This window comes from Stegastes partitus, unplaced genomic scaffold (genome assembly GCF_000690725.1).
Source record: "Stegastes partitus isolate 25-593 unplaced genomic scaffold, Stegastes_partitus-1.0.2 Scaffold168, whole genome shotgun sequence".
Taxonomy (NCBI): Eukaryota; Metazoa; Chordata; class Actinopteri; family Pomacentridae; genus Stegastes; species Stegastes partitus.
Window position 1 is genome coordinate 302594 of NW_007577899.1, and position 12744 is coordinate 315337.

Here is a 12744-nt window from a genome sequence, read left to right on the forward strand (position 1 = left end):
TGAAGAGTTTCCTAAATACTAAAAAAGTTGGTATTTTAAAGCTGCTCAGCATGCACACTGCCATTAATAAGTTATACTGCTGGTCATTTTAATAATATTAACAACCTCGACTTATTTTTTGTCTTCCACAGGAATCATGGCTGGTTCCAACCGATCAGGGGATTTAAAAGACGCTCAGCGCTCCATCCCGATTGGAACCATCCTTGCCATCCTCACCACCTCTATCGTCTGTATCCTTTCATGATGTTTTATGATTGAATTTCCAAGAACTCTGCTTACAAAACCAGATCATTTGTGTTCAGTAAATGATAAACCAACGTCCAGCCTTCTTTGGCACCTCAATGACTACATGTTGAGCCCAAATACTGTTTTGGAATGAAATAACTGTCAGATCTTAATATTTGAAGATAATTAGTATTATTTTAGCATTTTTTTCTCAGTCTTATAATGAAACAGTCTGCTTCCCTTATTGTCCTCAGCATAATTTGACTTTTTGCTTATTCTACGACACTAAGAGCGTTTTGGATACATTTGATCAAAGCGTTGTTTTCCTGAGTGTTGTCCATCCAGACCTGAGCAGTGTTGTGCTGTTTGGCGCCTGCATCGACGGCGTGGTCCTCAGAGACAAGTCAGTACATCCTCTCATGTGTCTGGCTCTATGTACATGTCTTCTGTTGTGTGTGAGGGTGAAAGAGACTATTGATATTGTATGATTTCATTTAAAACAGCTCTTCTCTAAAAGCTAAAATGCATTGTATTTTATTGCTTCTGCAGGTTTGGAGATTCTGTTAAAGGCAACCTGGTAGTGGGAACTCTGGCTTGGCCCTCCCCCTGGGTCATTGTGATCGGCTCTTTCTTCTCAACATGCGGCGCAGGCCTCCAATCGCTGACCGGCGCGCCCCGACTCTTGCAGGCCATTGCCAAGGACAACATCATCCCCTTCCTCCGGGTTAGAGCTACAAATATTTTAATTACAAGAACCCAGAAATCTCTGCTAAAATAGGGAACAAGCACTGAGGAAGTGTCACACTTCTCTTTCCTGCTTTCTGTGGGCTGCAGCGGCTTCTTCTGTTCAGGATTAACCTAATGTTACATTTTAAAAATGAGATGCTTCATATGTTCTGCCTTGTACGTATTTACAAGATCTTTGAGGATCGTGAGAGTTCTTTGCACTTGTATACTGAAGCATCATCTGATATTCTGATACTCGATGACACCAAAGCAAAGTGCACAAATGATGTTCAGCACAAGTGTTTTGCAATTTCCTCACTGCTGTTGTGGAAACGCCCAATCACACCATCTGATGTTATACACAACATGATGTACAATGCTCACAAATACTGGAAAAATGTAAAGGCTGTGCTTATCGTCTATCTGTCTACAATGTGCCTGTTTCCTCTGACCCCCAGTAGGATCCATTTGCTCAAATAGCTTCAGTGTAATTTGTTGAAATGTGTAGATGCTGAATTTTCTGTAATTCAGGCTTTAGCATTGGAGCTTTTGCATTTGATTTGCAGTTTTGAAGCTGCCATTTCCTCACACTTGCTGTCTAATAACAATTATAACAATTGGCAGATATTTTTACCTTTGGAATTTCAGGATTTAAAGCTGGCTGTTTGGTTCTGTTCTACATTTGCGAACTACAGCAAAATTCTTTCAACCTCAGCAAGTGACACCTAAACTGTCTGATCAAAATAATGCTTTGTGTTACCCATGTTGGATCAGAACCTGTAAAAATCACCTTAACAATACAGCAGCTTACTACAGAAATTCTGGAAGCTTGTAAATGTTTGAATCTGAGCAGAGAAAGGCCTAATGTGAGTTTGAGCTACAAATAGACGCAGAAAAAATATGTGTTCAGTGTTTGTTAAACTCCTCCTTAAGCTTCGTATGATTTACTTGGTGCGTCTGTATTTATTTTCACTCTTGTTCCACTCGTGTGCGTCTCTGCCAGGTGTTTGGCCATGGGAAAGCTAATGGGGAACCCACCTGGGCCCTGCTGCTGACGGCTCTGATAGCCGAGCTGGGGATTCTCATCGCCTCTCTGGACCTGGTGGCTCCCATCCTAACAATGTGAGACACAGCTGTTTGTCTTTGTGTGTCTGTGTGTAGAGTTGATCACACTCCCAACTGCTTTAGGGGCTTCACTTTTAATCCCCTGTCTTTGTGTAGGTTCTTCCTGATGTGCTACCTGTTTGTGAACCTGGCCTGTGCTCTCCAGACCCTCCTGAGGACGCCTAACTGGAGGCCACGCTTTTCCTATTACCACTGGTAACACCAAACACACACACATTCACACACAAATGCACACATGTAAGCACACACTGATGTGTACCTCTGGTGCTTGTCTGTCTAGGACCTTGTCATTTTTGGGAATGACTATTTGCTTGGCGCTCATGTTCATATCCTCTTGGTACTACGCAATCGTTGCCATGGTGATCGCCGGCATGATCTACAAGTACATAGAGTATCACGGGTATGTTGCCATGGAGATGTATTTCCTCCCCATGCTTGTACATGTACAGCATGGTCAAGAGTGCTGTGTGTAATTGTGTCTGTGTCATATTTTTAGTTTGGTTTATTTCCAGTGTGAGTCATATGTGATTTTTTTTTTTTGTGGGTGTCAGCCAGAGGAGTACATACAGTACATATCACACTATAAATATCTGTAGATCCTTATATTCCATGTATCCATGTGTGTGTGTGTATCAGAGCCGAGAAGGAGTGGGGGGATGGGATCCGAGGTCTGTCACTCAGCGCCGCCCGTTATGCTCTGCTGAGGCTGGAGGAGGGACCACCGCACACCAAAAACTGGAGGTACTGAACTGCCCCACGAACACTTTCATTTCTTTTAGTCACTTGCATTTTAACATTGTGTCACATAAGATATTATAACTTGGTTTGGACTTTCTAAACTTAAGCATACAAGAAAGATACAACTGTTGCACATTCTTAGAATCAGCTTTACAATTTGCATTTTCTAGTGAGCTTAAAATATAGAAAACTGCACAATGATTCAGTCAATTCAAAGTAAGTCTAAGTGTGTAGGTGTGTGTTAGTAAGGGAGCAAAAAGTCTGATTTAAACATGTATGATAGAATCAACATGTTTTTATTTTACTGTCTCATTAGTCCCACATAGTCAGACTATTCTCTGTTGACTGGTCTCATTGCACCTCATTATCATTCAGCTCTGGCATGTTTGTATTTCTTTAAATCAATCACAGATGTCTTGAAAAGAAAAGGATGCAGCGACTGTGTGCACTCAAAATAGTGAAGGGCAGAAATGGTTTGGTGGAACATTTGCATTCAGGGAGGCGAGCACTGCCACTAAAATTCACAGAAAAAAAAACTGATTTATTGCACAATCCAAACCTTTGGCAAAACTTAAACTTTTTAGCATCTAGGTAGATTTTAACACATAGTTAGTGGAGGACAGGAGAATTCTATGTGAAGGTTACAGCCCATGGCAGGCTTATACCCACAATCTACATCCGGTGAGTCTGACTACTGTGTAATAGAAGACTATAATGTCTGCTTTTGGTTTACAGAACAGTTTACTGCAAGGTCAGTTCAGCAGCTATTCCAGAGCTTTCATCAAATCTCACAATCCTCAACAGATGTTTGCCAATTTATTGTTGAATTGTAGCTAATCAAATTTACTAACCTAGTAAAAGTTTAAGTTAAGGCATAAAAGTTGTATTTGAAAGTTGAATTTCAGTTAGTGGCTGTTTTCAAGGTTAATATCGAACCAATTATATTATTAAAAAGTCACTATTCTCGTGGAGCAGCACTGGTACAGTCACATGTTATGAATAAATAGCAAATGTGCTGATTAGTTCACTTTTGATATTACAGTATTAGGCTTTTAATATGTATACAATATGATCCTCTTAGAGTCTAAAGAGAAAAGTTATTAATGTTATTATATTTGAGGAGAATCCATGTAAATGAATACACACACACACACACACACACACACACACACACTCACATGTCATGCTGCCTGCTGTTGTCTAGGCCCCAGCTGTTGGTGTTACTAAAACTGGACGAGGACGCCCACGTCAAGTCTCCTCGCTTGCTGACGTTTGCCAGCCAGCTGAAGGCGGGAAAGGGCCTGACCATTGTTGGCACTGTTGTCTCTGGCAACTTTCTACAAAGCTACGGGGAGGCTCTCGCTGCTGAACAGGTGGGAACATTTGTCTTTGCAGGGTCGCAGTGGTCATGAAACACGGACAAGTTTCACATTAAGCTTTTTGAATGTGGCTATCAGCAGATGACAGTCAGGAAACACTGCCTGTCCTCGGCTAAGTTAACGTCTGTGGCCTTGTGTTTGTCTTGTGTCAGACTCTAAAGCACCTGATGGATAAGGAGCGTGTGAAGGGCTTCTGTCAGTGCATCATTGCTCAGAAGCCACGAGAAGGCATCAGCCACATGATCCAGTCCAGCGGCCTGGGAGGAATGAAACCCAACACTGTGGTGATGGGCTGGCCTCACGCCTGGAGGCAAAGCGAGGACCCGCAGTCCTGGAAGACCTTCATCAGTGAGTCAGAAGAGGATGGCAAATCATTTTCTTTTTCACATTTTCATGGTTTTAGCGTTCAGCAGGCTAACAGCGCCACCTCTCTTCCCTCCAGACACAGTGCGGGTGACCACAGCGGCTCACCTGGCCCTGCTGGTGCCCAAAAACATCTCGCTGTTCCCCAGCAACAGTGAGCCCTGCACAGAGGGCTACATCGACGTGTGGTGGATTGTCCATGACGGAGGGATGCTGATGTTGCTGCCTTTCCTCCTGCGTCAACACAAGGTAGGAAAACAATGTCTCTTTTATGAGAATCTGTTAAAGTCTTTAAAGTTCCTGTCAACCTAACTCCTGCACCTGGCCGCGTCGTTCTCTCCTCAGGTGTGGCGTAAATGTGGGATGCGAATCTTCACAGTGGCCCAGATGGAGGACAATTCGATTCAGATGAAGAAGGACCTGGCAACCTTCCTCTATCACCTACGCATCGAGGCAGACGTGGAAGTAGTTGAGATGGTAAGTTTACAATGCTGACTTTGATCAGGTACACTTACATTAAGTGTACCACATCCAGGTTCCCCCTTTACTTCTCCTTATGAAGCTTTAAGGTTGCTGAATGGTTGTTTTTACTCTTAATGTTTTGTTTTAGCTGGTTTCAACTATATGTTTAAACTAGAAAAAAAAAGTGTAGATACATCATCTTGGATACATTCCCCCAAAATGTTGTGTTAGAGCTCTCCACGAGAATTTATTCCTCGGAAACCAAAAACCTGTTGGCAGAAACATTGTGACTTTCAATGGCATCTGGTAAAGGAACCAAATTTGAGCTTCAAATGATGACACTTTCATTATTATTACTTTATTCTACACGTCTCATTTAAAGAATTGGGAAAAATAAACCATTTGCATGAACCAGGTTCAGTGAAAAACAGAAAAAAAATCTGAACTCCTTAGCACAACTGGGAAGCTATAAGTGACTCAAGTTGTTACCAACAGTCATATGACAAAAAAAAAATCTAAATATAAGTTACAAAAATGTCTCTAGTATGTATGTATGTATATTTCCCTAATATTTCCCTTTTTTCATTTTTCCCTATTTATATTTTAAAAAGAAAAGTCAGCTTTTTTCTGATTAATCACATTTTAATTTTCTTATACTGCACAAAACACATGTTTGAGTTCTCTCTACGTCGAGCCATGTCTGTGCTGCTTCCAAAGAGGTGCAGGACTTTAATTTGCAGTGAAAAGCGAGCCCACAGTGAGTAAAAATGTGACGGGTGCAAAATAACATCCAGGAACTGTCAGGGTTCAGAGAATTATCGGTAGGTCAATGCAGTTTAACCGGTTCATTATCTAACAATATAATTCATACAGTACGATAATGGCAGTCTCTACATCGCTGTTTTCTTGCTCCTCCTCTGAACCTGAGTGTCTCGTCCTCTCCTCAGCATGACAGTGATATCAGTGCGTACACCTATGAGAGGACACTGATGATGGAGCAGAGGTCCCAGATGCTCCGACAGATGCGACTGTCTAAGTCAGACCGGGAAAGAGAGGTACGTTTAGTTCAACTGTGAGACTGCTGTGTGCATGTGAACCCTAAGTTCATGGTGCATGATTAAATGTGCCTCATTTCTAGCGGTGGATTAAAGGTTTTGCTACATGATCCTTCAGAGGTGTTTGGGACATTATTAACGTGAACGTCAACTGTATGCAAGCTTGGCCATAACACACATAACCTTATTTGTTTGTGAATGTCGTGCATCATTTTCACCAGGGAAACCCTGGTAGCAGCAGCAGTAGGCCAGAGGCAGGTGGAGCTACAAGGTCTCAGGTGAGGGCAGTGGTTACGGCCAGCTGTGAGTCCATGAATTTTTATCAAACTAAAAAATTCCTAATTGTAGAGAAGGTTGTTGAGGCAGTTTAAAGATAGTCGTTCTTTTTTCTTTTTTCTTTAAAAGCTCTCTGTTTTGACAATGATTGAGAAATTTAAATTTATGACACTGTATGGATGCACACTGATACCGGCACATTGTCAGTATCACTGGTACAGGACATGTTGGTATTGAGGGGCATGTAAGGGCTTTCAGTTTACAGTTTTCTTTGAAAATGTTCCATAAAACATACTCAACATGTAAGCTGAAGTAGTTTTTGTACTTTGCCCACTCTGTGTTTACTTTTAAAAAGCCTTTGTGTTTTATGTCTGCATCTGTAAGAGGGTCATCACCACAACAGAAGGCAGAATATGTTAATTCACTACAGAGAGTTGGAAAATATTAGCATATTGCATATCGGCAAAATCTCAACTATATTATGGAAATCAGAGACATTGTTGTCTCAGATTAAATGACAAACATTTAAAAGCTAAATGTCATTGAAAATTAAAGGGAAAAGGCCCAGTTTAGGCAACTTATTTAAGCTGAACATTTGGCATAGTGTAGAAGTCTGATATTAGAAGTCTAAGTAAGCTGGAGATGATGTGCTCTTCAGAGATACCACAGATTGGTGTAGAGGTCATTATTTTCCTCCACTATTCCTGCATAAAACCTGATGCTAGAGAAGGACCAGACTGGAGAGAGGGCTTGAATTCAGGGATCAGAGTTTGCTATAAGAAGGGAGGCATAGAAACTAAACAATAGTGTTTGGTATGAAGCTTGTAACAGTTACACTCAGGTGCATTACACCCACGTAGCGCTGTACCCTGGAAGACACAAAGTTACTGACAGGAAAATACTGTTGGGGGAGTGGGAGGACAGCAAACTCACAATCAGGATTAAAATTTCATTCAATTTCCTTTTGCCACCGGTCTCCTCAGAGAGTACGCTGGAGTTTTGATGATGTAAGTTCCCTTTGGGTAACAGTAGAGCGACGGCTGTCTGAAGTAGAGCAGTTTAGACGTAGTGGCCTGTCTGAAGACGCTGTGAAAGCAAAGAGGTTTTTCTAGATCTGTGAATGCCTCTGAACTTCCATGAGAGCAGTGGAACCCTTCAGAAAAAGAGTCTGCATTGAATCCTCTGAAATGCATTTGAACACACCAAAATTGCACATTTGTTTTGTGTGGCAGCACAGTGAGTACAGTGAAGTGTCCTTGAGCAAAACACCGAATCCTGAGAGCTGTGAGGGAACACTTTTCTGTAAAACTGTCAGAAATTCACAATCAGATTTATTACATGCCACATTCTTTTCTTGACCAAGACTTCAGATCATCATTCATCTGAAATTCTCAGTTCTTTATCTGAAGGGATCATTTTAGAGTTTTCTATAACAGAATTAATATCTGCTGACCTGGGTCAAATGTGCTTCTTTACTATCAAACTGTCTCTTTAATTTGCTGACTTGAAAGAAAACTTTGTTCTTCTGTCATTCCACTCTTTAATTCTCATGTAATCCTTCTTTTCCTTTTCCACTCATCCCTCTTTGGCTCGTTTCATTACTCATTTCTGACCTGCAGATGCCTTTTGACTCAGGTCGGGCTGTCGTTTTATTAAATTCAGCACTAACGCTGTTAGTGTCCCTGTAGCCAACCTCCAGTGTTTCTGCTCCAGTAGATGCAGATTGTGTTTTGTTTTAGTAAGTGAGGTGACCTTGTGTTGTCTGTAGGTGTATCTTTCCCCCAGGTACAGGAGTACCGGAGTCCACACGTCAAACACCTCTAAAGGAGACAGAGACAGACAGGTACAAAGAGACAGAGAGGGAGAAGGAAGAGAAAGAGTCAGGAGTTGGGGAAGGGAGAGTCGCATGAGGTAGTAAAGAAGCTTCAAATAGAGACGAGATGAGAAAGAGCTTGTTTCTGTGTGTTTGTACGAACCAGGCTCAGCTGGTGAAAGACCGGAACTCCATGCTGCGTCTGACGAGCATCGGGTCTGACGACGACGACGACACCGACGGCGGAGAGCGAGACCGAGCAGTGAGCAGCGGCGGCGGCAGCTCCGAGCACCATCGTCGTGTTCAGATGACCTGGACCAAAGAGAAGACCTCACAGTACCGAGCAACACACTCCGGCTGCTCCACACCCGAAGGCTTCAGAGACATGCTGAGCATCAGGCCGTGAGTTCTGTCTGATCAGGTCGCAGCGCTGTGTTCAGCCAACCAGGGGGTTAAATGTAGCTTGTCTTCCTTCAGGGATCACTCCAACGTCAGGCGGATGCACACCGCCGTCAAACTCAACGAGGTCATCGTCAACAAATCCCACGATGCTCGGCTCGTCCTGCTCAACATGCCGGGACCCCCGAGGAACCCTGACGGAGACGAGAACTGTATCCTTCACACTGAGGGTTGCACCACATGAGACATTTTTACGTTTGTCGTTCTAAGCCTCTACAAACTGTCCAGCTTTAACAGTTGTAGAATATTCTTAAAGAGCCCATATTATGCTTTCTGGGTTTTCCCCTTTACTGTAGTGTGTTGTAGTTTTTTTATTTGCAAACTTACAAAGCCCAGTATCCAGGCCAATGGGAAATATTCTCTCTCACAGAAAACACTGCAGCTTACCTTCCTGAAATACCTCATTCAATGTCCAGGCTTTTCTTCTGTAACTTACCAACGTTACCATGCAACACATTTGCATAACGGCTGACCAGCAGCGTGAATGAGTAGCTGCCTCACAATCCACCCGTAACTCCTCACAAGAGTTGCTTCTGCTACAGCTCCATTATGCATCGCCTCGCTTTGTCGTCGACCAATCAGAGTAGACTGGGATTTTAGGAAGGCCCTCTTAAAGCTAAAACTGAGCATTTCAGAGAGAACCTATTCTAGTAGATCCCAAAAATATAATTATAAAGCTGTAAATGTGCATAATATTGGTTCTTTAAAGCAAACAGTCATCTACAAATAGAGGTCAAAATAAAAAGGTTTTACTTGACAAGGATTCTGCAGATGTAAAGTCCTGAAACTAAAGCAGCTTTTTTAGTTGTAACTAATAGTAAGGAGGGAGATATGTGGTTACTGAGCTGCTGTGGTGAACCAGTGGCTACATCAGTGGTAACACGGTGGTTATGTGACCAGTCACCAGAACTGCTGTTGCTCTTGTTACTTATCCATGATTAGACACAAGCAGCACGTACATCACCACATCTGGCTCGCTTATTGTTTGAACAAGAGTCCTGTAAATGGGTCTTAAAGGTGCACTTTTTGGCCACTTGGCTGCACACCCCACAAAACAAAACAAACAAAAAAAAGTGCTTTTCAGATGAGGGTGTTGGAGTGGACATGGTGGTGACATCTGTAAGTTTAGCGACCGAGCCAGACAGAGTAACTCGTGTTAGCTTCTCTGATAGCATCCAGGACACCCACACAATGAGGAAGACCGTCACTCTGGATGTTCTAATGTAGCAGAATGCAGTTAAGCCACATTATGCTGCTGCTGTAGGTGGTCAGTTAACCACGAAGACAAGCACACCGTCCCAATCAATCCGCTCACAAGAGATTACAAAACGCACTGTCAGTTGTTCAAGGTGTTAAAGGACACCTGCCATCCAGTCAGAGAGTCGTGGGGGTGAGGGGAGTGAGGCTGGAAACGGTCCTTAACTCAGTGGCCAGACATGGAGTTCCTGGAGGTCCTAACAGAAGGGTTGGAGCGAGTCCTGTTGGTCAGAGGCGGAGGAAGTGAAGTCATCACCATCTACTCCTGATTGGACAAACACAGGAAGCCAGCATGAACAAAAACAAGCAGCCAGTCATGCAGAAGTAAGCGAAGGGAGACGGCGGGGTCTGAGAGCTCTGCGGGCCCGGGCCCTAAAAGAGAGACTGTCATTGGCTGCAGCGTCAGTCGTCACGCCCAACACCCCACTCAGCCCCTTTCCTTTCACCTTTACACTTTTCTGCCATGACAGCAGTTTCCATTCCACATATGTCAAGCTACGGAAATGCCAACACGATTCCATGAAAGAGCATAAACAAAAAAACGAAAAAAAAAAAACACCTGACTGATCAGCTGTGTGTGTGTGTGTGTGTGTGTGTGTGTTTGTGTGTGAGATTCATCCACCTGAAGGAGCTCTGATTTGTCGGAGAAGGGACCAGCCTTGTGTTAGGAACGATTGTGTCTTTTTTTATTTTTTTCCCAGTTGACCACTGACTGAGAAAAAATGTTAAACGCCGAGTGTGAGCGGCTGTGAAGCGTCCCAGAACTGAGCAGTTGTTTCGCTGACGAGACTCAGGGTTGCTCTTAGTACAGAATGTCTTCTGGAAGCAGGTGAGAGGTGTGAGTAGAGCCTGAATGTCTGATCTGAGCAGAGTGTTGTTTTTTTTTTTACTTCATTTTTTAAGACATGGACGGTTTTTTCCAGTCGTACATAAAGACTGGAAAAGTAACACTGCACCAGAGGAAGGGAGGAGTTTAGTTTAAAACTTACTTACAGGACGTATGAGGTGAGTCTGTGTACATCGGTGGTGTCTCCTGACTTTGAAAACTTAACATTTTAAAGGATCTGTGAGGAGGAAACGGACTGCATATCAATACTGGCCTCATCTCTTCATATCCACGAATGTTTGCACAAACCTTTATCCACAGTGAGGTTCAAGGTGAATTATTTCCTAATTCTTGTGTGAATGTCTGATTTTGCTGCTATTTCTCAGATTCTGGTCTCCTGTATGGAAGCCCACTTCCTCCACGAAAGATGAAAGTTCACCATAGACAATGCGGAACTTGGAACTTTTTAAAAACTAAAAATTTTTTTGGTTTAAAAAAAAAAAAAGATCTGATGAAAACAGGAATTTAAAAAAAGTTTGATTTTAATTGGATAAATTGCGAGATATGAAGTATTTCATAAAATTTCAAATAGATTTAATATAAAAAGTCAAAATGACACGACACTAAGTTGAAATTATAAGATATTAAGTAAAAATGACTCCTGACAAGCTGGTGGCATGAGAAGGAAAATGTCTTATAAGATGAGAAAACCACCACAAACACAAGATGTGTTTTTTTGGCAAGTTGAAATGTAGAAATGAAAAGTCAAATTTCTCTCTTATTAAATAAATTCAAGATATGCGACACGTATAATTTTATCCCATAATTTAGACTGTATTTTAGTAGGTTTATATTGTTCCAGTGTCTGAATATAATCTTTGTTTTTCTTGGCAGAAATGGGCTTCGATACTTAATCTGATGAAAACAAACGACAGAAACGGCTTACAGTTACCAAATGGCACATATCTTTATCTGCAAAACACAAACGCCAGCAGTCTGCTCTGATACTGATGGGAATAGCTTAGATCGAGAACAGGGCTGTTTTTATGAACCACATTTATGGATTTGTTGATGTCAAACACGATTCCAGGAGAACCAAAATGAAACCAATGCCAGGAAATCGTCGGAGGTCTTCTCTGTGTCGCGCCGGCTCCTTGTCGGCCTGCATGTGAATAGTTGGTAGATGACAGCAGCGAAGAGGGAGTTTGAAAAAGCTGCAAGTGGGAAGAGTTTGGAGAACAGTATTGTTGACCCCCTGGACCACCATGGAGAGGACCACTGCACTGCATGTGTGTAAATGTTTGTGTGTGTGACTGTTCATTTGGCACATCACGGTGTTTTCCATTTCCCCTCAAGAGAACATCGGCCACGCTGCGTAGTGTGAGCTCGTGCCCTGAAACTCTCCACCTCATGCACACCTGACAACAACCTGCTCACATCCTGCTCTGTGTGTGCACGTTTGTGTGTGTGTGTGTGTGTGTGTGTGTGTGTGTGAATGGGAACTCCTGAGCTTGTTGCTGAAGTGAGGAGCTCCTGACTCGGGGTGTTTGATTCCACTCTAATGCTTTGTTCATTTTCTTTTTTTTACAGTGTTACCGTGCAGGGATTGTTTTATGTTCATTGTTATTTCCTACACATTGTTTTCTTGCTTGTACATAAAGACAAAAAAAGATCCCAAGTTTTATCTTTTTTTAATTACATTAATATAAAAAGGAATCATAAAAACTTTGCTTGAAAAAATATCGGAATAAATAAAGCGATTTTGAAAGAAACAAAAGAGGATTGTGATTGTTTTGTATTATATCAAATTAGGTCTGTTTTTATGGACTGATGTTGCTGTTAAAAGTTGAACTGAATTTATGATCAGATTCTTCTGTTGTTTGTCCTGTTTGGGTTTTTTTTTGGCATTTGTCAGACTCATAAGACTTATTTTTACAAATTTAACAATTTTAAAGACATTAACCAAAGAGAAGGAGGTAATTATAATGTTGGACTTTATATTTTTTGTTATTTTTTTAGTGTCATTCATTATAGTGAAGA

At 42.0% G+C, this 12744-nt stretch overlaps 1 protein-coding gene across 4 annotated transcripts in view; it reads left to right on the plus strand.

Moving 5' to 3' along the window:
* slc12a6 (solute carrier family 12 member 6) overlaps positions 1-12476 on the plus strand; it is a 32055-nt gene extending 19579 nt beyond the window's left edge. For 2 of the 4 annotated variants that reach the window (XM_008279699.1, XM_008279702.1), the window contains 16 exons: positions 132-230; positions 571-628; positions 775-949; positions 1955-2073; positions 2173-2271; positions 2357-2476; positions 2713-2817; positions 4019-4187; positions 4346-4541; positions 4636-4805; positions 4902-5033; positions 5966-6073; positions 6295-6351; positions 8329-8564; positions 8640-8773; positions 10056-12476. In XM_008279699.1, the coding sequence (XP_008277921.1) occupies positions 132-230; positions 571-628; positions 775-949; positions 1955-2073; positions 2173-2271; positions 2357-2476; positions 2713-2817; positions 4019-4187; positions 4346-4541; positions 4636-4805; positions 4902-5033; positions 5966-6073; positions 6295-6351; positions 8329-8564; positions 8640-8773; positions 10056-10147 (2069 nt within the window). In that variant the 3' untranslated portion in view covers positions 10148-12476. Of the gene's footprint in view, positions 1-131; positions 231-570; positions 629-774; positions 950-1954; positions 2074-2172; positions 2272-2356; positions 2477-2712; positions 2818-4018; positions 4188-4345; positions 4542-4635; positions 4806-4901; positions 5034-5965; positions 6074-6294; positions 6352-7332; positions 7357-8117; positions 8193-8328; positions 8565-8639; positions 8774-10055 lie in introns of all 4 variants that reach the window. The other 2 variants (XM_008279703.1, XM_008279700.1) reach the window with 2 other exon arrangements.
* Positions 12477-12744: the final 268 nt, after the last annotated feature.